Below are 27,982 nucleotides of genomic sequence, written 5' to 3'. Positions count from 1 at the left end.
TTCCTTTGATAGTTTCTTCCACGGCAAAAATTTTTAATTTTAATAAACTCCAACTTGTCATTTATTTATTTAGTGGGTCATGCCTTAGGTGTTATCTAAAAAGACACCACCAAACACCTTCTTGTTGTTCTCTGAGCTTTCTGGATCTGTGGTTTGATGCCTGACATTAAATTCAGGAAATTCTCAGTCCTTGTTCCCAATATGTCTTCTGTTAGTTTCTTTCTTCTTTTTCTGGTATTCTCTGCTTACACCGTTTGCAGCTCTTCCACGATTCCTGAATATTCTGTTCTGTTTTTATTCTTTTCTTTTCTTTTTCTTTTTATTGAATCAATTGATTATACATATTTGGGGGATTCGACATTGACATTTGTTGATCAAATCAATATTACTAGCATATATATTGTTACAAATCATACTTATTCTTTATACGCCTTGTTCAATCTCTCCCCCTTACCCTCTCCCTCTACCTCCCCCCTCTAATTACCCTAGATTTCTTCTTTCCTTCTGAAAGAGTAATGGTTACTCTGTTGATTTGTTACCTAGATGATCTATCCAATGCTGAGAGGTGTGTTCAGGTCCCCCAGTATTACTGTAGAGCAGATGCTTCTCCTGTCACTATGGAATAAGCTTTATGGACAGAGACAGCCTCTTCTTTTCTTTGGTCTCTGCTGGTGACTCTCCTTGTGTCAATGCACTCCAAAGGCTGGCAGACCATCTGCACTGTGGTTGTGGCATCTAGCTGCTTTTGTGGCAGCCATGGTTATTGTGGAGGCTGTAGTGGGCCACCCACATGGAAGTGATGTTTTTGGCATGCTTACCTAGTTGGTGGTGACGATGGTCGTGTGCCTGGTTGTGGAAGGGGGTCTGGTCCCCGGTTCCATGCCTTAGGACCCTGAATGGGTCCCATGACACTGGCAGTTTGCCTGGTTGTGGGAGGAGGGTCCCTGTTCTGTTTTTTTATTTTTTCAGTCTTTTTTCTCTTCACATTTTAGTTTTGAAGGTTTCTATGGAGATATCTTCACGCTCAGAGATATCCTTTTCTCAGCCATGTCCAACCTACTAATAAGCCCACCAAAAAAGTTCTTCATGTGTTTTTGGCCTGTAGCATTTCTTTATTGTTCTCTTAGATTTTCCATCTATAATGGATTGAACTGTGTCCTCCCAAAATTTAATGTATTGGAGGCTTAGTCCCCACTGTCAAAGTGTTAAGAGGGTGGGAAATCCTATTATGATAATTGAGAGGTGGGGCGTTGAAGAGGTGAGTAGATTCTGAGGACCATGTCTAGAGAATGGACTAATAAATGTGGTTGTAGGCATGGTTATGAGAGCTTTAACAGGAGAGCATATGACAAGTTCTCTCTCTCAGCCGTTTTCTGCCATGTGAGAACGCTGAATTGTTGTAAAGCCATCACTGAAGACCCTCACCAGATGTGTTCCCTGGACTTTGGACTTCCCAGCTGGAACTGTAAGCAATATATTTTGTTTCCTTATAAATCATCCAGTTCCAGGTGTTTTGTTAAAAGCAACAGAAAGAGACTAACATACCATCTCTCTGCTTACACTGCCCACCTGATCTTTCTGGTTGTCTACCTTTTCCATTAGATTCCTTAGCTTATTAATCACAGTCATTTTACGTTCCTGGTCTGGAAATTCCAAGACCCCTGCCATATTTGATTCTGGTTTTGATGACAGTTCCATTTATTCAAACTGTATTATTTGCCTTTTAGTATGTCTTGGACTTTTGTTCTTGATAGTCAAACATGATGTACTGGGTAAAAGGAACTGCTGTAAACAGGACTTTAGCAATTCGGTGGTGAGGTTTGTGGGGAGGAGAAGCATTCTACACTCCTATGATTAGGTCTCAGTTTTTACAAGCTTGTGTCCATAGACTGAACTTCACAAGTGTTTCTCAGTTATTTTTTTCCCCTTAGGTGGAACAGGGTGGCTAGAGTTGACTGGAGTTGGGTATTTCCCTTCCCTCAGAGGGATCAGGCACTAATATAAAACCCCAGAAGGTTAGGCTCTGGTTAAATAGTTTCACGTGTGGACAGACCTTAAAAACAATGGAATTCTGTGGCTATCAGAATGGTTCCTCTCCTCCTCCCCCTGCCTTAAGCATAAGGGGATTTTTCTCTGATATTCACAATGCCTGGGTCCCCTGAAACCAGACTTTTTTGTCTTTTTATCTCTTAGGCTGGTCCACACTGAACCTCCAGCAATTCAGAAACTACAGTTTAGGTTTTCCTACCCCAGTAGCACTCGTTCCCCATGGAGATTTCTGCTCATGGGTTTCTCCTCTGGTAAAATGTGATGCTGTGTATTCAACTGTCTGTCTCTCCAATTCTGGGGACAGCAATTTGACCTCTGAAGTTACTTCTCTTGAATCTAATAAATTATTGATTTTTCATTTTCTTCAACCGTTTACTTGTTCTTAAGACAGAGTGGCCACTTCCAAGCCTCTACATGCTGAACTAGAAACTGGAAGTCTCACTTTTCTTTTTAGATAATAATTCAATATGAATTCACCTTAAAGTCTTAATTACTATACCTGCTTTGAAATACCTTTCCATAAATATGGAAGTCTTTCATGCTAATAAAGATATAAGTAATTTCACATTGATGGTGGGCATGCTGGAGAATAATTCTGAAGTTTCAGTAACTGAAATAACAATGGGACCAGAACAGCAACACTGTTACTGACCAACATTTATGGAGAAGTCAGTCATTAAAACTGCTTCCTCCTCTATTCCATTCGATAACAAGCCTCTTTTAAATTACCTTGACTTTTAAACAGACATTGTCTTTCTTTCTGTAGTACAATGTGTACTGTTTCTCTGTTCCCACCTACTTCTGCTGCTAACAGGACCCTCTTCCCCTCTTTTCACACACCTGCAAGAGTGAGTACATGACCCAGAATAAACCAATCCAAATTCTCGACAAGATTTTTTTGAGAGAGGGCAGGACAAAGTTTTCTGTCCCCTCTAGTCAAAGCCAGTGGTTTACACCTCCAGCTCTGTGGGGAGAGTTGATCTGGGAAAACAAAGCCAATACATCTCTGGCAGCATTCAAGTTCCGGAATTCAGCTATGCGCGAGACCTCCTCCACTCCACCCCATCCCTTTACTCCTACTTTCGTTCTTTCTTTCTTTCTTTCTATTTTTTTTAATCTTAAAGCTGTTTGAGTTGGGTTTATGTCATTTGTGGCCAGGAAAGGGTCTTCTCCTTTCCTTATCTCCTGTCTAGAAAGTGATATCTATTAAAACAGAGAAAAAAGACAAAGAGTTTTCAGTATAGTATCACACCAGAATTATGCTATGAAAAGTGGGTAATATTAGCAAGAGAAAAGCTTCTTTTATAGATGTTTCATTCTGAATAACCCAAAGGACCCAAGGCCTTTTATGGAGCTGATAACTGGATGGAACTGAGTCCATTTCTGAGTGTCTGGAGGCACAGTAGGAAGGAGAGGAGGACATGGAAGGGAGACCAGAGAGAAGAGATTGACTAACACACTCAGTAAGAACTCACGGATGACTTGAGAGGCAAAATAAATAACTACTTTTCCTATACTCAGGATTAGCTAATAGTAAGACATTCTTTCTGAACTGAACAGTCATCTTTCCCTAACATGAGGGAGAGAAGTAAGGGCACATACTTCCAACCATCCTAAAGTATCCTGTAAAATAAGAATGTGGTGAAAATTTAAGAAAAAAGGCCAATAGGGAAATGTTGACCATTAGTGGGCCTTGGTTTTATCTTGTGATTTCTTGGGTGTCCATTCTCGCCTCTCCCTGCACTCTCACCACGTGGAGATACTCAGTGGGACCTGTTTCTTCCGAGAACCACCTTGATACAGTTGTTGGTGAAGGTGCAGAGCAAGATCCCTCCACACATTACCTACAATGTTACGAGAGTGCAGGGAACTGCTCCTGCTGGCAGGTGACTTGCATACTGCCTGCCGTTCATTGTGCAAAAATGTACTTAACTCCAATAGCTTTAATTCTGTTTTCTTTTGTGTATATAGTATGTAAGTAAGAAACAGAGATCCATCCTGTAGAGCTAAGGAGACATGATTAACAAAAGAGAAAAGAGAAATGCACAAAATGCCTAATCCTCTAGAATGACAACCATTTTGCCCATTTTCCTTCCTGGAAGAAGATGTCTTTCTCACCCCTAAAGGAGTTATAGAACAAAAGAAAGAATAAGCAGTCAAAGGGCATTGCGTTAATTTCCATACAACTGCACATATTTTAAAATCATTTGATAGAATACCTCCACTTCAATGATGTCATCCAACGACCCCAATAAAAGAATTATTTCAATGTCTTGAACTCTGCAATTAAGCAGCATGTCATGTTTCTCTAATCGTTTCTTTTCCAGAGAAGTCTGCATGATTACAACTTCTTTTTGCAACTTTCCCACTTCCCTATAAATACACAGATATGAAAGTGATTTTACTCATTGTGTAAAGTAGCACCAAGGAAGAAAAATGTATGTTATAAACTTCCATGACAAAATATTTTTTCCTATTAGTGCGATAAGCTCTAGTTTCTCATTGATGTTACTCATTTACAAATTAACACTCCAGCAAAAGGCAATAAATGTAAATAGTCAATCCAAGGGAACATTTTTCAATCATAAACATTACTGCTTTAATCAGGGTTAACAAATATACAGTGCTTTCCTAGCTATTTTTAAATCTGTATATTTTTCAAGCTGCATTTCTCCCTTAAATATAAGCTCTACATTTTAGAATCTCAAACCAAGACAAAAAGTCTCTTAGCAAGAAAAATGTCTTACCAACTTAGTTATTACACACATAATTATCCTAAGTTTCTTTACCACCGCCACCACTAATGTAAGGCCTTCTATCTGAAAATAAGGGCTTGGGTTTTACCAGCTGAAACATTGTGGGATTTTATAGGGACCTAGAAAGAGGACTGGGTGGAGGAGAGCGAGGGAGGGAGGGAGGAAGAAGGAAGGAAGGACTATGGTTTTCAAGAATAGGAAAATGAACAAATGTTGTTTAAACTAAATACAAGAATAAAAAAATCAAGACTAAACACACATTAATTCTACTAAAGAATCTTAGACAGAGAACTTTCTGAAACAATGAAGATCTTTGGACAGTGAGGAAAATTGTGAAATGCCGTGAAGCTGAGCAAAACCAGAGTTCATTTCATCTGATCACCCACAGTCCTGTCCGTCCTACAGGAAAGCAGATGTCATTCTGGTACAACATGCCAGCCGGTTCAAAGTGTCATCACAATCATGGCTAATGTATGTTCATCGTGTTCCATGCACTATTCTAAGTGCCATATGAATATTAACTCTTTTAATCCTCACAGCATTGTATAAGGTAAGCACTATTATTATCTCATTTTACTGATGATGAAAGTAAGGCATAGTATGTAAGCTGCAAAGCTGAGACATGACCCCAGGCAGTGTGGCTCTACATTCTACTCTCTGACCCTGTGTGCTCTGTTGCACAGACTACAGGGAATCTCTGTACAGCAGGAAGATACCAGTATTAAGAGGGATTGAAGGTAAGGGACTCAATACAGGTTCATGTTTTCATCCATCAGAAAGAATTATTTACTCTAAACAACTAACCACCTCTCTTGGTTTTCCCCCAAATTAGAATGTTTGGGCTGGCTGGTTAGCTCAGTTGGTTAGAGCATGGTGTTATAACACCAAAGGCCTTGGTTCCATTCCAGCCACATGCAAAACAAACAAACAAACAAAAAAACAACCCAGAACATTTGAAATTTCCAATTGATGGTATACATGTTTAGAAGTCTGGCTAGGTCTTTGCAAATGATGAATTCTTAATTACCTATCAACAGCCAAAAACTTCTTCCGTTCCTCTTCAAGTTGAGTTTGAACTTTGTCAATGTTGGAATTCTGAGTGACAAGTATGTCTTTAAGTTGCTGCCGCTTTGCCATGAGTTCATCCACGATTTGCAGACAGTTTTCTTCAGTCTGAATGGAAAGGAATTGCATTGTAGATTTACCATCTTTTATGTGAATAAGGTCAACAGATTACCTTATTACCAATAAAACCAAACCATTCATTCCACGATAAGTCTCCTTATTCTGTGTGCTGCTCGAACCTCTATCATACATTGTGACACACTCTCATTCTATGCTTTTGGAAACTGGTAATCACCACCTGCCTCCGGCCTTCATTTGGATTCATTACTCAGCTCACTGCTATTTGACTTCTGTTTCCATTGTCCAGTGAAAGTGGTCTTGCTACTATGACCTCTAATATGAAATTAAAGAGACATTTTCCTGACTGTACCTTTTGGACAGCCTTCATCACATCCTCCCTCCTGAAACTCTGGGGCTTCTATGATACCACCTCTTCTGGCTCTCCTCTTAACCTAACTGCTCACCTTCCACAATCCCGTCATTGTTCCACTGCTCTTCACTACCTACCTCCCTGCCTGGGAGTCTCAACCATTCTCATATGGTTTCAATTTACTCCCATAACCAGCAACTCCCAAATCTGTATCTCCAGCCTAGACTTCTCCCCTTATCTACGTACTCTTTAATTACCTGCTGGAAATTGCCATCTAGATGTTACAAAGGGAATTCAAGCTCCAAGATTCCAGAATTTTCACTCCTTAACCTGATTCTACCATCACCAATCATCCAGGTTAGAATTTAGCAGTCACTGGTAGCATCCCCTTTGCCCTTTCTCCCACTTCAACATCCAATAATTCATGAAGCTCTGCTGATTTTACATTTTCTCAAATCTGCCCCCGACTCCTTCTATCACTATTAGGACACTTCAGGAGCTCAACATGTTTATTCAAGGAAGGATGTTATAATTTCAATAGAGAGGCACTTCAGCCACCATTATTACCTTGTTCAGGTTTTCAATGTCTTCTCTACATTTCTGGATAATTTCTTTTAATGTGTTGGTGTTTTTCAGTTTCTCCTTAAGCTGATTGCGACTAAATTCCAGTTGAATATTAAGCCGAGTTTTTTGATTTTCGAAGTCTAATCTGGTATAATAAAGTCAAGCATTATAAGTGTTAAGCAGAGTACACTGATTTTTTTAACTGTTTCTTATGGAATTTTCAAAACAATAAAAAACTGGGAGGAATACTATAATGAACCCCCTTGTAGCTCTCACTCAACTGTAATAATTATCAATTTTTGCTCAATCTTGTTTCATCTTTAACCACACTCACCGCCCCTTCCCATCTGGCCTCATGTAATTTCAATTCTGTAAATATTTTCATATGTATCTCTAAAGTGAAATGAATTTTAATTCATAACCATAAACTATTACAGATATAAAAGAAAATAATCACCCAGAGTCACAGAAAAAAAAAAAATCACAAGGGATATTAGAGATTATTTTGAACAGAATGAAAATAAAAATACAACATACCAAAATTTGTGGGAAATGGCTTAAACAGTACATAAAGTGAAATACATAGCTTGAAATGCTTATATTAGAAGAGAAATATAAAATACATAATGTAAACCTTCATCTTAAAACGTCAGAAAAGGAGTAAATGAAAACAAAATAAGTAGAAGGAAGGAAACATTCAACAGCAGAAATGAATAACATAGAAACAGACAAACCACAGAGAAATCAATAAGACCAGGACCTGTTCTTATAAAGGATCAATAAAACTGATACACTTCTAGCTAGATATTAGGAAGACAGGACAAATCACCAATATCATAAATGAAAGCACATCAGTATAGACCTTGAAGACTTTAAAAAGGATAGAAAATATTGTGAATAACTTCATTAATAAATCTGACAACTCATAAAATACACAAATTCCTTGAAAAACACAAACTACCAAAGCAAACCAGTGGCAAAAAAAAATAACTAGAATTATACTAAGTCTTATGAAGGAAACTAAAATTAGTAATTAAAAAGCTTTCTGTTATTGCCTGTCCTATATTGTTTATTTCTTTAAATCACTCACTTTTAAAATTCAAGAAATCTTATTTTTAATAGGATATTCTCATTTATTATTATTAATGGAATATTTAGTTTTAAAAGAAAACATTTATTGTATATCATTTGACATAAATTGTAAATGCTAGTAAAATTAAAAACTGTAAAAAGCAAACAAAACCACAAGCCTTCCCACAAAAAAGGTGAATGGCTTTGGTTGCCTCATTTGCAAATTTTACTAAACATTTAGGGAAGAAACAATACCAATTCTATACAAACTCCTCCAGAAAAAAAAGAAGAGGAGAGAACAATTCCCATCTCATTTTATGGGTCTGGCATTACAATGATACCAAAACATGACAAAGACATTACAAGAAAACTACAGATGAGTGCACTCATAAACATAGACGTAAAAATCCATAACAAAATTTTAACAAGTCAAACCCAAAAAACATGTGAAAAAGATCATGACCAATTTGGTTCATCCCAGGTATGGAAGGTGGATTAATATTCCAAAATTAATCAATATAATGTACTATCATATGTATTTACTATTAATAAACTAAAAAAAAACCCAACCCAACCATACAATCATCGCAATAGGTACCAGAAAGAGTATTTAAAAAAATTTACTCATTTATGATAAAAAATGTCTATAAAGTAAGAATGGAAGATAGCTTCCTTAATCTGATAAAGGGCATTCTGAAGTTCATATACTTAATCATGAAAGACTGAATGCTTTTCCGCTATGACTGGGAATGAGGCAGGATGTCTGTTCACACCACTTTTATTCAACATTGTACTAGAGTCCTAGCAAGTACAATTAGGCAAGAAAAAGAAATAAAAGATATACTAACTGGAAAGGCAGAAATAAAACTTTTTTTTCACTGACAATATGACTATGTAGAAAATCCTAAGTATCTATAAATGAGCTACCAGAAATAATAAATAAATTTAGCAAGATTTCAGGATACAAGTTCAAATAACAAAAACCAATTTTATTTCAATATACTACCAACAAACAATTTTAAATTGAAAATTTAAAACAATTCCATTCACAGTAGCATAAAGATATGAAATACTTTGGAATAAATAAATGTTAACAAAACATGCACAATTGTTTAATGAAAACTAAAGACCATTTTTTTTTCCGGTAGTTATTATCAAAAAAACCCTAAAGTCCATTAATGAGAGAAATTAAGAGAGACCTAAATAAAGACCGATACCATCCCCTTGAATTGGTATGTTTAAGATGTCAATTCTTTCCAAGTTGATCTGTAGGTTCAACACAATCTCAATGAAAACCTTAGCAGGTTTTTTACAGCAACTGAAAAGCTTATCCTAAAATGTACATCGAAATGCAAAGGACCTAGAATAGGTACAGGCTTGACCTTTCTTGTCCAATATCCTCAGTGCCTAGAATTGTGCCTGGCAGATGTTTATGTGTACCTTTTTGAATTTTGGCATCAATATTATGTTTATTTCAGAAAAAATGCATTTCCTCCTCTTCTACACACTGAAACAGTTCAAATATTGAACATGTGTTTAAACATTAAACACTGACATTACTCATGCCTTTAAATTTTGCTGGGATGATTCATCTGTGAAACCATATATGCTTGGTGCATGTGGGGATGGGGTGGGAAGGAAGCATTTTTACTTTCTTTTCCTATGGTAACTGGCATCCTTAGATTTTTCTATCTTGTTTTGGGTAACTTCTAGTAATACATTATTGAAAATTATCAATTTTACCTGCATATATGGATATTTACAGACAACCAAGCAAATTACTGTTAAATTATTCTTTTAATAACTGGTACATGTGTAATTATGAGCCCATTCTCTGATTTTGTATATCTGTGCTCTCTTTTAAAAATTATGGAATGAAAGAACTAGATCTCTGTATAATATGATTTTTTACTAGCTATTTCTGGAGGAACTAAAATAAAAACCACCTCAGGCATAAATCCTCTAAATTTTGAAATAATACTTATTACTTTTACCTGCATGGAAGTTGCTTACCAACGGCTTAATAAAAATACCTTTTTTGATCAATTTCTTGTTGCTGTTTAAAATGTTTGTTCTCAAATTCACGAATATTTTCCACACCGATTTCTTCACAGAAGCATTGAAAAATATCATCTTCTACCTTTTAAATGATTTTAAAACAGGTTTAATAATTTTAGGAAACATATAGACAAATGCTTAAATATAAATTTTCCCCCTTACATTTTTGTGGATTAGGTCAAAAACTAATTCTACCAAACATTACTGTACTCTGAGGAGCCAGTGTTTTCTCTTCCTTTAATTCCATAAACTATGTCCATCTATTTTCAAATTTCTTATTCAGAAAACCAATAAAGAAAGCTTGCAATTGGCCTTATTAAGTGTTTTGGCTTTATGAAGTGTTTAATATCAAATTGGAAAGATTTAGTCACTTACTTTAGTCACACCAAAATATAACATTCTATGTAAACAGAGAAAACATTCTTTCATATGAGTAATGTTATAGCATCTTAGACAGTATAAAAACAAGAGGAATAGAGCATAGAATTAAGAACCAAAAAGATTTGGAACAGGCCGGCCCGTGGCTCACTAGGGAGCGTGTGGTGCTGATGACACCAAGGCCATGGGTTCGTATCCCATATAGGGATGGCCAGTTGGCTCACCTGGGTGAGAGTGGTGCTGACAACACCAAGTGAAGGGATAAGATCCCCTTACCAGTCATCTTTTTGGGGAAGAAAAAAAAAACAGATTTGGAAAAACTAGAATGAGCTAAATCCAACAAAATAAAATTTAACTCAAATATTTTTAAAGCCCTACATGTAGGTATAATTGTAGGATGAGAGAGACCTGTCTTAACAGAAGGACATGTTAAAAACTTTTAGATTTTAGTTGAATGTACATTAAATATAAATGTGATAAGATCGATGCAGTAGATCGATCCAATTAGCACAAGTAGATAATCCAAATCGTGGAAAGTTATATGCACAGCGTTATATGCATGAGACTCTGAACTGATCAGAAAATATTTTGACATTATGCTCTGTTCTGGGCATTGGCAAACAACAGAGCATCCAGAGGATGTATACCAAAACTGGCCTTAAGTCCACGGTAATATGAAATTGATAAAAGAAATTAGGGATATTTAACCTGGAGAAGAGATAATTAATGAGCAACAGGAGTCTGGTTTCAAATCACGTGATAAAAAGCAGAACTAAAAGCAATGGATGCAAGTTACAGAGTGATGATATGACAAATAACTCTTGGAGGATCAGAGATACTCAACAGTGGAATAAGTTAAATTAGAAATTTCCTGACACTTTATAAGCACAGGCTAGGTAACCAAATTAGTCTTGCCCCAAGAGCCAAGCACCACGCCTGGCATTTAGTAGATTTTAGAAAAAAATAACTATTGAGTAAATGAGGAACCTTAAAAGTTAATGTAAATGACAGTTCTCTACCCCTTGGTGTCAAGGACAGTGGGATAAAGGAAGAGACTTTAATTTTGACAATGGGCAAGGAGAGGTTGGATAGAAGGCAGTGTGCACTGGTCATTGTATCTTGAGATGAGCAATAGCGGTTCTCAAAAGATACAAGGAAATTAATTTGGCAAACCAATAAAACTTAGCTTACATGTTGTCTCTGATAGGGCATTGTTAACTAGCATCCTTTGCTTTAGCCCATATACAAGGAGTCCTAAATCTGGTGTCTGGTCTAGAACTATATTCTATATGTCATTCAATAATAAATATAACATTTATGACCTTATCGATCTTTTCTTGAAATTCTTTAATTCTTTGTTGTCTTTCTTTGATTCCTTCACTCAACTTAGTACATTGAGACTCAATATTTTGTAGTTCACTTTGTAGCTGAGATTGTTCCTAATAACAAAGGAGAAAACATTTTTAAACATGCATGAAAGGTGCCTTTTAGAATAAAAGAGGTAGGTTTTTTTTTTTTCAAGATGGCGGCGGCTGCAGCGGCTGGCGCGGAGTAGCTGAGGTGGAAAAGGCGGCCACTGGGACTCAGGCAGCCGGAAAACTTGTGGTCCTTCCTCTCGCCATCTCTTAAGGGAGGACTGCTGCTGCTGACCGGTCGTGGGGGGTGACCGCCACTTTGCCCCCGGCAGGAGAGGCTGCCTCATTTACAGACAACAGCTTTAAAGTGTGGAGCAGGAAAAGAACTGTTTCTTAGCTGCAAAAGTGAGTCTCGAAACAGGGAACACGGCGCCAGGGCTGCTGTGGATGCAGCCAGGATCCCGGAGGCCGGGGCCGCGCTGAAGGCGGCCAGCTGCCCTATTCAGGATTCGAGGTTTCAGGCCGGCATTAAAGAAGATTCCTGGGAGCGCCCGAGCCGCGCCGCGACTGAACAGCCCGAGGCGGCAGCGGCCCAGAACTGGGAAAGGCGGCAAACCAGAGACAGAGAGCGAGCACCCGACCTGGCACAGCACTGTGAGTGATCCCTGGCACAGCTCTGTTCGGGGGGTGGATGCCCAAGCGGCCCCCGCCTGCACCACCAGCCCACTCACCGCTGGTGCTGCCTCCATTTTCCCAGGTGCGGGCAGCTCCGCCCTGCTCGGCCATCACTGAGCCCTCCCACTTGCTGGCCTGGCGCCAGGCTTTCCGGAGCCTGCGGACCGGCCTTGGCTCCTACTCCCTCCGCGGTTCTCTGGCGGGGCTGGTGGCGGAGGGCGTCCCGGGCCAGTTTCGGGAGGGCAAGGAAGTACGGGCGGGCCGACTGTCACTCCACCATACCCTGGACTCCGGCCCCAGGTAAACTCCCTGTTACTGGGAGGCAGATACCATCTGTGCGGCCACCAGTTTGGAAAAAAGCCTAACGAATTTCTGGTTGGGAATAGTGTGGTAGGAGAGTTCCCAGGTCCGCTTGAACCTGCCGGAGACCAGGCTGCAGGTGGGCGCTAGACTCGGTTTATACTGGGGGGATACAAAGGTGAACAAGACCCGAGAAAGATCTACATAGTGCCACAAAGGCACCCAGAGAGACCGGTCGTCTGTGCGCAGCAGAAACCTGGTAGACTTCCTGGGCGAGGCGGTACCGAGCAGGGTCTTGAAGGCCCAGCTGTTAGACGAGGGGTGCAGAAGACACGCCCCAGCCCAGCACAGTGCGCACAGAGTGGGGAGACGTGCGGCCAGGGAGGCGGAGACTCGACAAAAACCACACACCCGGTGGGGTCGCTACTGCACGATCTAACAGCCTGGGCCAGAGCACACGGAACAGGGAGAAGTCCTGCACAGGAAGTGAAAGCTCAACAGAGATCACACACCCTGTGGTACGTGACCCACCAGCCCAGCAGAGTCCAAGCTGACCAGAAAGGTGGCTCCCCGGAGAAGCCCAAGACCCGAGGCAACCACACACACAAGGCACTAGAGGCCAACTGAGCAGTCACGGAGGGAGCCATACGAAATTGGCAACCACAGCAACATCCTAGTTAGTCATTAGTCTCAAACCGGTGGACTGTGAAACCCCCGGCCACAATGAATAAACACCAAAAAAAAGATACCAGAAATACAAAAAATCAAGAAAGTACACCACCAAAAGTTAATAAATCTCAAACTCTAGATCCTATAGAACAAGAAGCCCTTGAAATGACTGACAAGGAATTTCGAGTGATAATTCTAAAGAAACTGAATGAGATACAAGAAAACTCAGCTAGACATCATGATGAAATGAGGAAAAGTATACAGGATCTGAAAGAGGAAATGTACAAGGAAATCAATGTCCTGAAAAAAAAATGTAGCAGAACTTGCTGAACTGAAGAAGTTATTCAACGAAATAAAAAACACAACGGAGAGTTTAACCAGCAGGCTTGTCGAAGTTGAAGAGAGAACCTCTGAACTTGAAGATGGGCTGTTTGAAATAACACAAGCAGACAAAAAGAAAGAAAAAAGAATCAAGGACATTGAAGAAAATCTGAGAGAGATATCAGACAACCATAAGCGATCAAATATCCGAGTCATGGGTATTCCAGAAGGGGAGGAAAATGGAGATTCCATTGAAAACATATTCAACAAAATAGTGGCAGAAAACTTCCCAGGTATAGGAAAAATCACAGATCTTCAGATCCAGGAAGCTCAACGATCTCCAAACGTATTCAACCCAAAAAGGCCTTCTCCAAGACATGTCATAGTCAAATTGGCAAAACTCAGAGACAAAGAGAGAATCTTAAAAGCTGCAAGAGAGAAGCGTCAAATCACCTATAAGGGAGCCCCAATCAGGTTAACATCAGACTTTTCATCACAAACCCTAAAAGCTAGAAAGGAATGGGATGATATTTTCAAAATACTAAAAGACAAAGATTGCCAGCCAAGAATACTCTACCCTGCAAGGCTATCCTCCCGAAATGAGGGGCAAATAGTATATTTCTCAGACAAACAAAAACTGCGGGAGTTCACTACCACAAGACCACCCTTACAAGAAATCCTCAAGGGAGTACTGGGTTTGGTTCCTGAAAAATAACTAGCACTGCCATAAAAACCCAAGAAAAATCTAAACCCGCTAGTATAATAAAAATGGCATTCATGAAGAGAAAACAAGCTAACAAAAACACTATCTACAACCTAAGGAACCAACAAACACAGAAACCAAACAGTAAATCAGAAAGCAAGGAACAAAAGACACTTAAGACAACCAAACAACCAATAAAATGCTAGGAATAAATCAACACCTTTCAATAACAACTCTTAATGTAAAAGGCTTAAATTCCCCAATTAAAAGACACAGACTGGCTGACTGGATCAAAAAGCAGGACCCAACTATATGCTGTCTACAAGAGACCCACCTCACCCATAAAGATTCACACAGACTAAGAGTGAAAGGATGGAAAAAGATTTACCATGCAAACAGAAAAGAAAAACGAGCTGGAGTAGCTATTCTTATATCTGACAAAATAGACTTTAAACTAAAAACCATAAAAAGAGACAATGAGGGACACTACTTAATGATAAAAGGACTGATCCATCAAGAAGACATAACAATCATAAATATGTATGCACCCAATGTTGGAGCAGCCAGATTTATAAAACAAACTCTATTAGACCTAAAGAAGGAAATAGACACTAATACCATAATAGCAGGGGACCTGAACACTCCACTGTCAATATTAGACAGATCATCTAGGCAAAGAATCAGTAGAGAAACACAAGATCTAAACAAGACTCTAGACCAATTGGAATTGGCAGATATCTACAGAACATTCCACCCAACAACCTCAGAATATTCATTCTTCTCATCAGCACATGGATCATTCTCCAGGATAGATCACATATTAGGTCACAAATCAAGTCTCAATAAATTCAAAAAAATTGGAATTATTCCATGTATCTTCTCAGACCACAATGGATTAAAACTAGAAATTAATAACAAACGAACCTCTGGAAACTATACAAACACATGGAAATTAAACAGCATTCTACTTAATGACATATGGGTCCAAGAAGAAATCAAGCAGGAAATCAAAAAATTTATTGAAACTAATGAAAACAATGATACATCATACCAAAACCTGTGGGATACTGCAAAAGCAGTATTGAGGGGAAAATTTATTGCATTAAACGCTCACTTCAGAAGAATAGAAAGATGGCAAGTGAACAACCTAACACTTCACCTTAAAGAACTAGAAAAACAAGAACAATCCAAACCTCAAGTTAGCAGACGGAAAGAAATCATTAAGATCAGAGCAGAACTGAATGAAATTGAAAACCAAAAAACAATTCAAAAGATCAACGAATCAAAAAGTTGGTTTTTTGAAAAGATAAATAAAATTGACAAACCATTAGCATGGCTAACAAAAAAAAGAAGAGAGAAGACTCAAATAACAAAAATTAGAAATGAAAAAGGCGATATTACAACTGATTCATCTGAAATACAAGGAATCATTCGAGACTACTATAAACAACTATACGCCAACAAATTTGAAAATCTGGAGGAAATGGATAAATTTCTGGACACACACAAGCTCCCAAAACTGAACCGTGAAGACGTAGAAAATTTGAACAGACCAATAACAATAAAGGAGATTGAAGCTGTTATCAGAAGACTCCCAACAAAGAAAAGCCCAGGACCAGATGGATTCACAGCAGAATTTTACCAAACATTCAAAGAGGAATTGACACCGATTCTTTACAAACTATTCCAAAAGATTGAAACGGACGCAAATCTCCCAAACTCATTCTATGAAGCAAACATCATCCTGATACCAAAACCAGGTAAAGATATAACCAAAAAAGAAAACTACAGGCCAATATCCCTGATGAATATAGATGCAAAAATCCTCACTAAATTACTAGCAAACAGAATACAGCAACACATACGAAAAATTATTCATCACGATCAAGTGGGATTCATCCCAGGGATGCAAGGTTGGTTCAACATACGCAAATCAATAAATGTGATACACCATATTAATAAACTCAAACACAAGGACCATATGATCATCTCTATAGATGCTGAAAAAGCATTTGATAAAGTTCAGCACTCATTCATGACAAAGACCCTCTATAAGTTAGGTATAGAGGGAAAGTATCTCAACATAATTAAAGCCATATATGCCAAACCCACAGCCAATATCATCCTGAATGGGGAAAAGCTGAAAGCTTTTCCTTTAAGAACAGGAACTAGACAAGGATGCCCACTCTCACCACTCCTATTCAACATAGTGTTGGAAGTACTAGCCAGAGCAATCAGAGAAGAGAAGGAAATAAAGGGCATCCAGATTGGAAAAGATGAAGTCAAACTGTCCCTGTTTGCAGATGACATGATCCTATATATCGAACAGCCTAAAACCTCTACAAAAAAACTGCTAGAATTGATAAATGATTTCAGCACAGTAGCAGGATACAAAATCAACACTCAAAAATCAGTAGCATTTCTTTTCTCCAATAGTGAACATGCAGAAAGAGAAATCAAGAAAGCCTGCCCATTTACAATAGCCACCAAAAAAATAAAATACTTAGGAATTGAGTTAACCAAGGAGGTGAAAAATCTCTATAATGAGAACTACAAACCACTGCTGAGAGAAATTAGAGAGGATACAAGAAGATGGAAAGATATCCCATGCTCTTGGATTGGAAGAATCAACATAGTGAAAATGTCCATACTACCCAAAGTGATATACAAATTCAATGCAATCCCCATCAAAATCCCAAAGACATTTTTCTCAGAAATGGAAAAAACTATCCAGACATTTATATGGAACAATAAAAGACCACGAATAGCCAAAGCAATGCTCAGCAAAAAAAATAAAGCTGGAGGCATAACACTACCTGACTTTAAGCTATACTACAAAGCTATAATAACCAAAACAGTATGGTACTGGCATAAAAACAGACACACTGACCAATGGAATAGAATAGAGAATCCAGAAATCAACCCACACACTTACTGTCAGCTGATCTTTGACAAAGGAATCAAGCCTATTCAGTGGCGAAGGGACTGCCTCTTCAGCAAATGGTGCTGGGACAACTGGATATCCATATGCAGGAGAATGAAACTTGATCCATACCTCTCGCCGTATACTAAAATCAACTCAAAATGGATTAAGGATTTAAATATACACCCTGAAACAATAAAACTTCTTAAAGAAAACATAGGAGAAACACTGCAGGAAATAGGACTGGGCACAGACTTCATGAATACGACCCCAAAAGCACGGGCAACCAAAGGAAAAATAAACAAATGGGATTATATCAAACTAAAAAGCTTCTGCACAGCAAAAGAAACAATTAAAAGAGTTAAAAGACAACCAACAGAGTGGGAGAAAATATTTGCTAAATATACATCTGACAAAGGATTAATATCCAGAATATATAAGGAACTCAAACAACTGTACAAGAAGAAAACAAGCAACCCAATTAAAAAATGGGCAAAAGAGCTAAGTAGGCATTTCTCTAAGGAAGATATACAAATGGCCAACAGACATATGAAAAAATGCTCAACATCACTCAGCATCCGGGAAATGCAAATCAAAACCACATTGAGATACCATCTAACCCCAGTTAGGATGGCTAAAATCCAAAAGACTATGAACGATAAATGCTGGCGAGGCTGCGGAGAAAAAGGAACTCTCATACATTGTTGGTGGGACTGCAAAATGGTGCAGCCTCTATGGAAAATGGTATGGAGGTTCCTCAAACAATTGCAGATAGATCTACCATTCGACCCAGCTATCCCACTGTTGGGAATATACCCAGAAGAATGGAAATCATCAAGTCGAAGGTATACCTGTTTCCCAATGTTCATCGCAGCCCTCTTTACAATAGCCAAGAGTTGGAACCAGCCCAAATGCCCATCATCAGATGAGTGGATACGGAAAATGTGGTACATCTACACAATGGAATACTACTCAGCTATAAAAACGAATGAAATACTGCCATTTGCAACAACATGGATGGACCTTGAGAGAATTATATTAAGTGAAACAAGTCAGGCACAGAAAGAGAAATACCAAATGTTCTCACTTATTGGTGGGAGCTAAAAATTCATATATAAATTCACACACACACACACACACACAGACACACACACACACGCACACAAACCGGGGGGGGGGGAAGAAGATATAACAACCACAATTATTTGAAGTTGATATGACAAGCAAACAGAAAGGACATTGTTGGGGGGGGAGGGAGAAGGGAGGGAGGTTTTGGTGATGGGGAGCAATAATCAGCCACAATGTATATCGACAAAATAAAATTTAAAAAAAAAAAAAAAAAAAAAGAATAGACAGGAAAGCCCCCCAAAGTTAGAAAAATTGGCAAGTGATAAGTATAAAACAAAATGTGGCATAAGATAAAATTGGATTCTAAAAATTGAGGGGAAGACAGTCTTTAAAAAATTTGTCGAGATAACTGGATGGCCATTTAGAAAAATATAAATGGATCAGAAACTATAAAAAAAAAAAAAATAGAATAAAAGAGGTATCCATGAGTTAAGAGGAATTCAAGTATAGTTGGATAACAAGATTAAGTACCATTAAAATAATTAAAGGACAATAATATAACCTCAATCATAAGGTAAAGTATCTAAAAAGTACATGATGCTATCTACAGAATCCCTGAAAGTCTGCTGTCGTTCTAATTTCCATTACATTTTGTGTAAGTCTGCAGTACCTGGTAAGAGGCAGCAAGGTGCTTCTTTTTAATCATCTCTAGTTCACGCTGTGAATATTTGAGTCGTGTTTGAGTTCCTTGTATGAGAGTCTGTATTTGTTTCAAATCTGTTTCCTTGCGGAGTGTCTTCCTTAAATCCTAAGAAAGAAGAGATATAAAAGAACATTTTACAGTAGAAAAGCACTTTCACTTTTCAAAGTAATAATTCACTGATTTTTTACATACAACCCCCCTCCTTCTGATAAGAGACCTGGCATTTAAGTACATCAGCCATCTGGAGTAACCAAGATGCCATACGAACTTTTCGAAAAACCAATACACATTCTAACAGGGAAGAGCTAGGTATGAAAAATGAAGAACATGGAGTGGACGTGTTCCCCTCGACACAGAGAAACGGCATCGGCAGGATGGCGTGACTCACTGCCTCACTTTTCATGCATCCTTGTCTTTTTACCTGCCTCCCCCATTCCCTCCTCCCTTCCCTCACCTTATTGCTAACACAAATTAACTCCCTCGTATATGTTCTGTATTTTTACTCGAAGTCCTTAGGACATATAAGTATACGAAGTGTATATATATTCACCTATATACGTTGGTTTTTCAGGCTTGTTTGCAAATTTAGAATCATATGGATACTGCTTTTCTGCATTTTTCTTTTCTCACTCAATTACTCACAAAAGTCAACTGATAAAGCTCTAAATTCATTCTTTCAATGGCTACATATTATTCCAGAGTGTGACTGTACCAAAATTATTCAATTACTCTCTTACTAATGGGCATTTACTTTGTTTCCAGGTTTTTGCAACCACAAACAATACTACAACATACCTGAATGTATACCCTCAAGTTCTGATGTTTTTATTTCCATTCAATAAATTCCCTGGGTGAAATTCATGGGTCAAAAGTTTTGTTTTTGTTTTTTTTTTAAAAGATGACCGGTAAGGGGATCTTAGCCCTTGGCTTGTTGTTGTCAGCACCACGCTCAGCCAGTGAGCTAAATGGCCATCCCTATATGGGATCCGAACCCGTGGCGTTGGTGTTATCAGCACCGCACTCTCCCAAGTGAGCCACAGGCCAGCCCTAGTATTCACGTTTTTATTTTAATAGCTGATACTGAATTACTTTCCCCAAAGCTGTAACAATTCTCATTTCTATAAATAACGTGAGTACTCTTTTCCTTACATCTCCACTGGCATTAAGAATTTTATACATATATTTACTTTTCCATGTCTTATTGATAGGCATAAAGTAATCTTAATTTGCATTCCCCTGAGTACTATGTTCTATATCAAACATTTCTTCATGTTTTCTGGCCATATAGATGTCTTCTTCATTGAATTATCTAACCCTATCCCTTGCCCAGGTGTTTCTATCACAATGTCTTTTTCATGTCAATTTGCAAAGAGTTCTTTAATAGGATACAGCCTATCGTCTTCATTTAAAACTTATGTACATTTTAAAACAACCAGGCAAATTGTACACAATTTGATCGCATTGAAATTCAAAACTTCTAGGGGCCGGCCCGTGGCTCACTCGGGAAAGTGCGGTGCTGATAACACCAAGGCCATGGGTTCAGATCCTATATAGGGATGGCCGGTTAGCTCACTGGACAACACGGACAACACCAAGCCAAGGGTTAAGATCCCCTTACCAGTCATCTTTTTAAAAATAACAATAAAAATTATTTTACATTCATTTTTTAATCCATCTAGAATTTATGTGTGTCATAATATGGGGCACAAAATTACTTTGTGAGTACAGAGATAATTACTTTGTGGGCACAAAAATCATCTATCCTTTTACCTCTGAACTGAAATGTCATCTTTGTTATATACAAAACTGTCAGATATACTGGGCTCTATTTCTGGAATTCCTAGTTTTACTAATCTGTCCATTTCTATGCCAATACGACATCAACTAGATTAAAATGGTTTCTCAGAGCATTCTGTGTGCTGGCAGGGGAAGTCCTACCTCACTCTCTTTTATTATATATATATATTTTTACTAGTCTCAAGAAAATTCATGTGTAAGAACTGAAGATCATTTTATCAATTAAAAAATCCTTGGTACTATTTTAATTAAAATTGCATTCATGTTATATATTGAAGGTCTTCTAACCTATGAATATAGCATGTCTTTCAGTTGTTTTATGTCTTTCAATAAGATATAGCTTTCTTTTTAAATTAAAAAAATTTTTTTCGTTGTACATGTTTATGGGATAGTTTTTTGTTTCAATACATGCATATATTGTACAATGACCTAATCAGAATAGTTAGCATATCCACCACCTAAACATTTATTATTTCTTTGCGGTTATAACATTCAAGGTCCTCTTTTCTGGCTGTCTTGAGATATACCATACAACATTATTAGCTATTGCCACCCTAGGGCACCAGAACTTATTCTTCCTATCTAACTGTAACTATGTACCGGTCTGCCAACCTTTCCCCAGTCCCCTGTCCCCTCCCTTTGGTAACCACTATTCTACTCTCTATTTCTCTTCTTTTGTCTTTTTATTTTTCTTAATTGACCCATGATAATTGCTTATATTTATGGAGTTACTGTTCCTTCATATTTACATTTATTCCTATTGTGAGCAGAATACTTTTTCCCTTTTTAGATGCAAAAATATAAACTATGCCTTTATATTCATAAGGGAAGTTAGTTTTTAGTTTTGTTTTTTGTACTATCTTTATATTTAATATTAAAGTTATACTATCTTTGTAAAATGAACTGGGAAGTTTCCATATTTTTCATGAGTTAGAATGGTTTACATAACATTAGAATTATATCACATAGACCTCAGCCAGCTCTAAACCCAGAGTCTTATTTTTTTTTATTTGCGGTAAAATACACATAAAATTTAATATCTTTACCATTTTTAAGTGTACAGTTTACTGTTTAAATATTGAATGCCCTGCAATAATCTCCAGAAAGCTTCATTCTGTAAAACTGAAACTCTAAGTCCATTAAACTACTCATTCTCCATTCCCTCAGCCCACTGTACTCACATGTGTATACCACATTTTTATCCATTCGTCCACTGATGGACACTTCTTGGCTTGCTCCTACCTTTTAGCTATTGTGAATAGTGCTGCTATGAACATGCGTGTACAAATATCCCTGAGACCCTGCTTCCAATTCTTTTGGGTAGACACCGCAAAGTAGAATTGCTGGATCATTCTATTTTTGAGGAACCACTGTACTATTTTCCACAGAAGCTGCACCATTTTATATTCCTTAAGTCTTTTTCAGTGGTAGATCATCCAACTATTAGTGGCTTTAAATGTATTGTTTTTTTCTTTCCCCCACATGAAAGCAGTGCAAGGTGATGCAACTGCCCAACAATAGCACCAACTCTCAGTTTCTTAGTACAACGGCTTTTATCTCATGCTTGCTTTTCTCTTGGTGCAAGATTGCTGCTGCAGCTCCAGGGCTCTTAACTGTGTTCTAGGCAAGTAGAAGAAAATGCAAAAAGTAACACTAACACTTCTATATATATCTCACTGGCTAAAACTGTCACATGGCCTCCCCTTGCCACAAGGAAACTTGGGAAATCAACTTGTCTTGCTTTTCATGTTTCTACAATAGAGGCAGGCAAGGAAGGAAGAAATTTCACTAATGCCTGCTACTGCATCAAATATCCCACATTTTTTTCTGTCCAATCTTGGTAATTAATATTTTCTAAAAATAATTTCTTCCAGATTTTCAGTTTTTTGAACTATATAGTTATTTGCATCTAAGATTCTTTAAAGTTTTTTTAATTTTCTCGTTCCTGATCACATGTTTGCTTCTAGCTTTTCTTTCCTTCATTAGGGTTTCAGAGTTTATCTATTTTATTAGTTGTTCAAAGGAAACAGCTTTTAGATTCATTTGTCCCTTTTCTGAGTTGTAATTAATTTCAGCTTTGAAAAATAAAAAAGTCTTGTTATTTTGTGGTTGTTCTAATTTCTCAAGGTGAGTAATAAGTTCTCTTGTATTTCATCTTTCTTCTTTAATAATTAAGACATTTTACTCTTGATGTAGCTTTCACTGTGTCTCAAAAATAATGGTAAGGGACGGCCCGTGGCTCACTCTGGAGAGTGTGGTGCTGATACACCAAGGCCACAGGTTCGGATCCCATATAGGGATGGCCGGTTAGCTCACTGGGTGAGCGTGGTGCTGACAACACCAAGCCAAGGGTTAAGATCCCCTTACCAGTCATCTTTAAAAAAATAAATAAATAAAAATTAAAAAATTAAAAAAAATAATGGTAGGAAGTATATTCATCATTTTCTAGACATTTTATAATTTGCCGCTTGATTACTTCTTGAAGTGTACTTGAAAACTACAAGTACACTTAATTTCTACGTTGTCAAAGACTTTTTTGGTCACTATTTTTTATTTCATTAAATTATGATCAAGGTGACCTATAAAAATGTCTACTGTTGAGGTTTCCATTGTGATCAGCATATGATCAGTTTCTCTAAGTGTTTCATGGGTATTGTTAATTATACTTCACATTTATTGAGCACTTATCATTGTTCTCTGCAGGTTCTATCTATTAACCTACTTAATCCCCTTAACAAGGTTATGAAATAGGTGTATTATTATTCCCATTCTATTGATGAGGAAACTAAAGCATAAAAGCCTGCCAGTAACTTCGAGTCATACCGCTAAAATGTTTCACTACAAGTTTCATCTTTATTAAGAAGTATTCTCACTTGAAATATTTAGGTGCTGTGTGCTGCAAACTGGTTTATAATGGAGAGCTTTGTTTCTTATCACATAACATCTTCTTTGTTCAATTCATTTAATAAATATTTATTGAAAGCACCCTAAAGAACAGCAGCCCCACAAACTACTTGTTCAGCAAATAATTAGCTTCATGGGATTCGAGAAGACCAGGCATACTCATATGGGACTAATGTTCAATTTACTCTTAGGATCCCCATGTCCTGATTCTTCCCCAGGTGCTCTTTACAGATGAAGAGGAAGAAGCTCTGCATCAGTTTTTCTGAGCAGCCTCCCCCAGAACCCAAGATATCATTCCCACCCAGCTGTCACTTGGATCAGGTGAGACACAGAGGTGGGAAGTTAATATGGACATGGATAGAACGCAAGTCATTTCACATTGCCAGCTTCTCACAACTTTCTCTGGGCCTAGGCCTAAATTTATAAAATTTCTAAAAGCTGTATATTTCTATACCTTAGACTAAAACATAAAATCTGGTCTTATGCTTACAGAAAAAGATTAAAACATGCTAAGTAACCTTGCTAAAAATCAAGTTATTGATTCAGTCCTTGAGTTTTTGATTCAATCCTTCAATCAATCAAAAACTGGTAATTTGTACACAAGAAAGAAGAAAGCTAAATAGGAAAAATATATTATCTTGGAAGCATTCTATCAATTTACTATCTAAAGTTGACATTTCAAGTATGTGGGGGGAATTACACTATTCAACAAATGATACTTCTATAAAATGACAAGTCCATTGGTAAAAATAAGGGTGGATACCTAGTCATCAAAATAAATTCAAAGGGAATAAAAAAATGTAAATGTTAAATATGCAAAAGCGCTAGAAACATTATTAAATTTCTTTTGTGAGCTTAAGAAAGAATTACATCTTTCTAAGCATGATATATTACAAAATTCAGAAATTATAACTGATTAATAAATTTGGCTACATAAACATTAAAAACACATGTATGACAAAAAAGAATAAAGTCAAGCGTCAAACATAACTAGGAATAAACTGTTGATACACACACGACAAGAGTATCAAAAACACTAGGCTAAGTAAAGAAAGCATGGACAAAATCTTCTTACTATATGATTCCATTTAAATGAAAGCTTAGAAGAAGAAAAACTATGACAGAAAGATTTCGTTTACAGGGCATAGAGGGCCTAGAGGAGGGGACTGACTGTAAAGGAGCAGAAAGGAATGTGCGGGGGATGTTGGTAATGGAAATGTTCTATGACATGGTTGTGGTAGTGGTTACATAATGACATACATTTGTCAAAATATATTCAATTACACATTTAAAATTGGTACTGTTATTGTATGCTAATTATACCCAATAAAGCTAATTAAAAAGTCTAACAGAAAATATTTACCACAGAAGAGTATATGACTAAGGGGAGATTTACTTATACAAATAACGTAAAATAGGTAATAAAAAAAAAACCTAATAGAAAAATGTGCACAGAAAATAAACACACAGTTCTTCACAGAAGAAAAAATTACAAAGAACCTACAAATCCACAAGATGTTCAACCTGTTATAATTTAAGAAATGAATATCAAACTAGATTACAGTTTTCTATCAATCAAATTGACAAAGATTAAAATATTTACTAATACCCAGTGCTGCAATCTAGGGCCATGCACGCCCTACTACAAGTTTTCTTTTGATGAGAATTTAGCAATATCTATCAACATTTTACTTATTTATATTTTTGGTGGCTAACTTGTACAAGGATAGAACCCTTGACCTTGCTGTTATAATACTACACTCTAACCACCTGAGCTCATTGGCCAACTGTCTATCAACATTTTAAGTACACGTATTCTTAGACCCAGAAATTCCACTTATAGAAATTCATCTCTGAGATGTAGTTATACAAATAAAGACATAATACCAACATGCATTTATAGAATGCTTCATAAGCCAGGAATTGTGTTAAGTATTTTATCTGAATTATTTGATTTATTCCTTATAATAACACTAAATGGTAGCTACTTTTATTATCCCCATTTTACGGATGGGGAAACTAAGGTACAAAGAGGTAAGGTAACTTGCCCAAGGTCACGCCACTACTACATGGCAGTCAAGATTCAAACCCAGGCAGCTTGGCTATAGAATTTACTCTTAGGTACTATGTTATTCTCCATCTGTAAAGAACATTTAACGTTGCACCATTTGTAACAGCAAAATACAAATCAAGAGGAGACTGGTTAAATATAACCCCATAATAAAATATCAGGCAGAATTCATTAAAAAATAAAGTAACTTTCTATATGTGAAAATAAAAACATGTCATTTTATGGTATTAAATTAAAAAGCTTGCTGTGAACACTACTTTAGCAAAAATCCATTTTAAAACAAAGAAAATTAGAAAAATAATACATATACTTGCATATACAGAGAACACTTCAGGAGGCTAAGCATCAAACTATGTTTAGAAAATACCACTGAGATACAAGAATGGGTAAGGGAAAGATTTTTATTTTTATTGCATTCTGCATTATTTGAATATTTTAAAATTATAGGCATGGTACTGTTACTACCAAAAAAAAAAAAAAAACCCAAGACCCAACCTGGTTTAAAAACACACTAGCTTATTCTACTAGTATTTTATAACTTTTATGACATGGATTTACCTTCAGTTCTTGGATTAGCTGGCTTCTTCTTTCTCTTAGATTCGTTAACTCTTTCTCATCCCAGCATCTAGCCTTGTATTTTAAATCACTTGACCCTCCAGAGATCACCCCAGATTTTAAAAATAATGTTCCATCAAGAGCCACTGTCTGTAAAATTAAAAATATTTCACCTTGAAAAAATGTACATAAAGAAGATAAAAATAAGGACATAATGTAGCAATTTGTACAGATGAAAATTTGAAGATGAGAAAAACCACTTACTATACTTTACTAATAAAATATGTAGTTCATGAAGTGACACCAACCAAGAAACAAACCACAAATACAAAACTCTTTTCACTAAGGCCCAAAGTAATTCTAGGCAACAAATTAACAGCTATTATAAAGATTCAAACTAAGTTGAACATCAGTTCCAAACACATTCAACACTGGGGAGCAAAAACTAAGAATATTTATATTTAGTATCAAATAGTTTGCATTACATAGTCCTGTATCTTGAGGATTCTTGTCATATATGTTAATGGCATATTTTGAAAATAGCCTTAATAATATTAGGATACCAAAAACATCACTCTCTCCAAAATGGATGTGAAAATGGAACCAAGAAAAAAAAATAAATGGGGACAAGGTATATAATACAGCCTGAAATTTATAGTCCTGTTAGTAAGCATGTGCGTTATGGAGTAAGTGAAAGGCTCCACTACTTCCCTGCTTCTAAATTGTTCTCAATAAAGCATATTTAACCTCTACACTGTGTGTACTAGTAATGTGTATGTCAATGTCTCTAATATGACAACCTTCAAAGTCCTGTGTGTGTGGTCCAAGATGATTCGTAGAGTTACAGCCATAGTGTCTGTGTTTCAAGAAAGAAGACAGGAAGGTAGAGTCAGGGTAAAAGGGTCCTATAAGGAAGCTTTCCTAGCAGGCCCAGCAATGACTACCATTTACATCCAGTGGCTACACCTAGATTGCTACACAATGAAATCAAGATCCGTGAGTAAGGGAGAAGTAGAGAGAAATATTAAGTAGGCAGTTGTCTCTGACACAGACAGGAGGTAGCCAGGGAAAGGGCAGCGGTGGCATGCTGGCAGGAGAGGCATAAAGGCATAAAATGGATTGTGCATGAGTGTGCACGTGTCACAAGGATGGGATGGGGAAAGAAGGAATATAAAAGGGTTTGGAATTCCTGGATGAGTTAAGGAACAACTTACAGACGAGGCTAGTAGACAGGCCAGATCTTTGTAAGCCATCTAAGAATGTGTGTGGAATTCCATTGAGGACTAGAGGAGCTTATAGAGAGAGCTGAGGAGGACTGGCTGTGAACACTCTGACACCGAACAGAAAGAGAGAAATGTCAGAAAGGAGACTTAGATAGACCATTCTGGCAACTATTTGGAAAATGCATTGGTCCAGCAAGGCCAGAGATGATGGTATAAATTCAGCCAATAGTACTGACGGTGAAGAAAAGGAAAAAAGATTTAAGAAATATTTAGGATACATTATAAGAAGAGCCTGGGGATTGTTTGGAAGTAGAGGTTAGGAAAGACTCCCTGGGGAAGGAGAG

At 37.2% G+C, this 27,982-nt stretch overlaps 1 protein-coding gene across 1 annotated transcript in view; it reads right to left on the bottom strand.

The window, feature by feature from the left end:
- The window catches only part of LOC134368549 (structural maintenance of chromosomes protein 1B-like), a 76,136-nt gene that overhangs the window by 16,466 nt on the left and 31,688 nt on the right, over positions 1–27,982 (bottom strand). Inside the window, exons 12-18 of the mRNA XM_063084983.1 lie at positions 26,419–26,565; positions 19,056–19,193; positions 11,694–11,810; positions 9,969–10,075; positions 6,868–7,009; positions 5,833–5,978; positions 4,269–4,422 (exon numbers count right to left, since the gene is read on the bottom strand). Of these exons, the coding sequence (XP_062941053.1) occupies positions 4,269–4,422; positions 5,833–5,978; positions 6,868–7,009; positions 9,969–10,075; positions 11,694–11,810; positions 19,056–19,193; positions 26,419–26,565 (951 nt within the window). The remainder of the gene's footprint in view (positions 1–4,268; positions 4,423–5,832; positions 5,979–6,867; positions 7,010–9,968; positions 10,076–11,693; positions 11,811–19,055; positions 19,194–26,418; positions 26,566–27,982) is intronic.

This window comes from Cynocephalus volans, chromosome X (assembly GCF_027409185.1).
Source record: "Cynocephalus volans isolate mCynVol1 chromosome X, mCynVol1.pri, whole genome shotgun sequence".
NCBI classification, from domain to species: domain Eukaryota; kingdom Metazoa; phylum Chordata; class Mammalia; order Dermoptera; family Cynocephalidae; genus Cynocephalus; species Cynocephalus volans.
The sequence above is the reverse complement of the archived record's forward strand: the minus strand, read 5'-3'. Positions and strand labels throughout refer to the sequence as shown.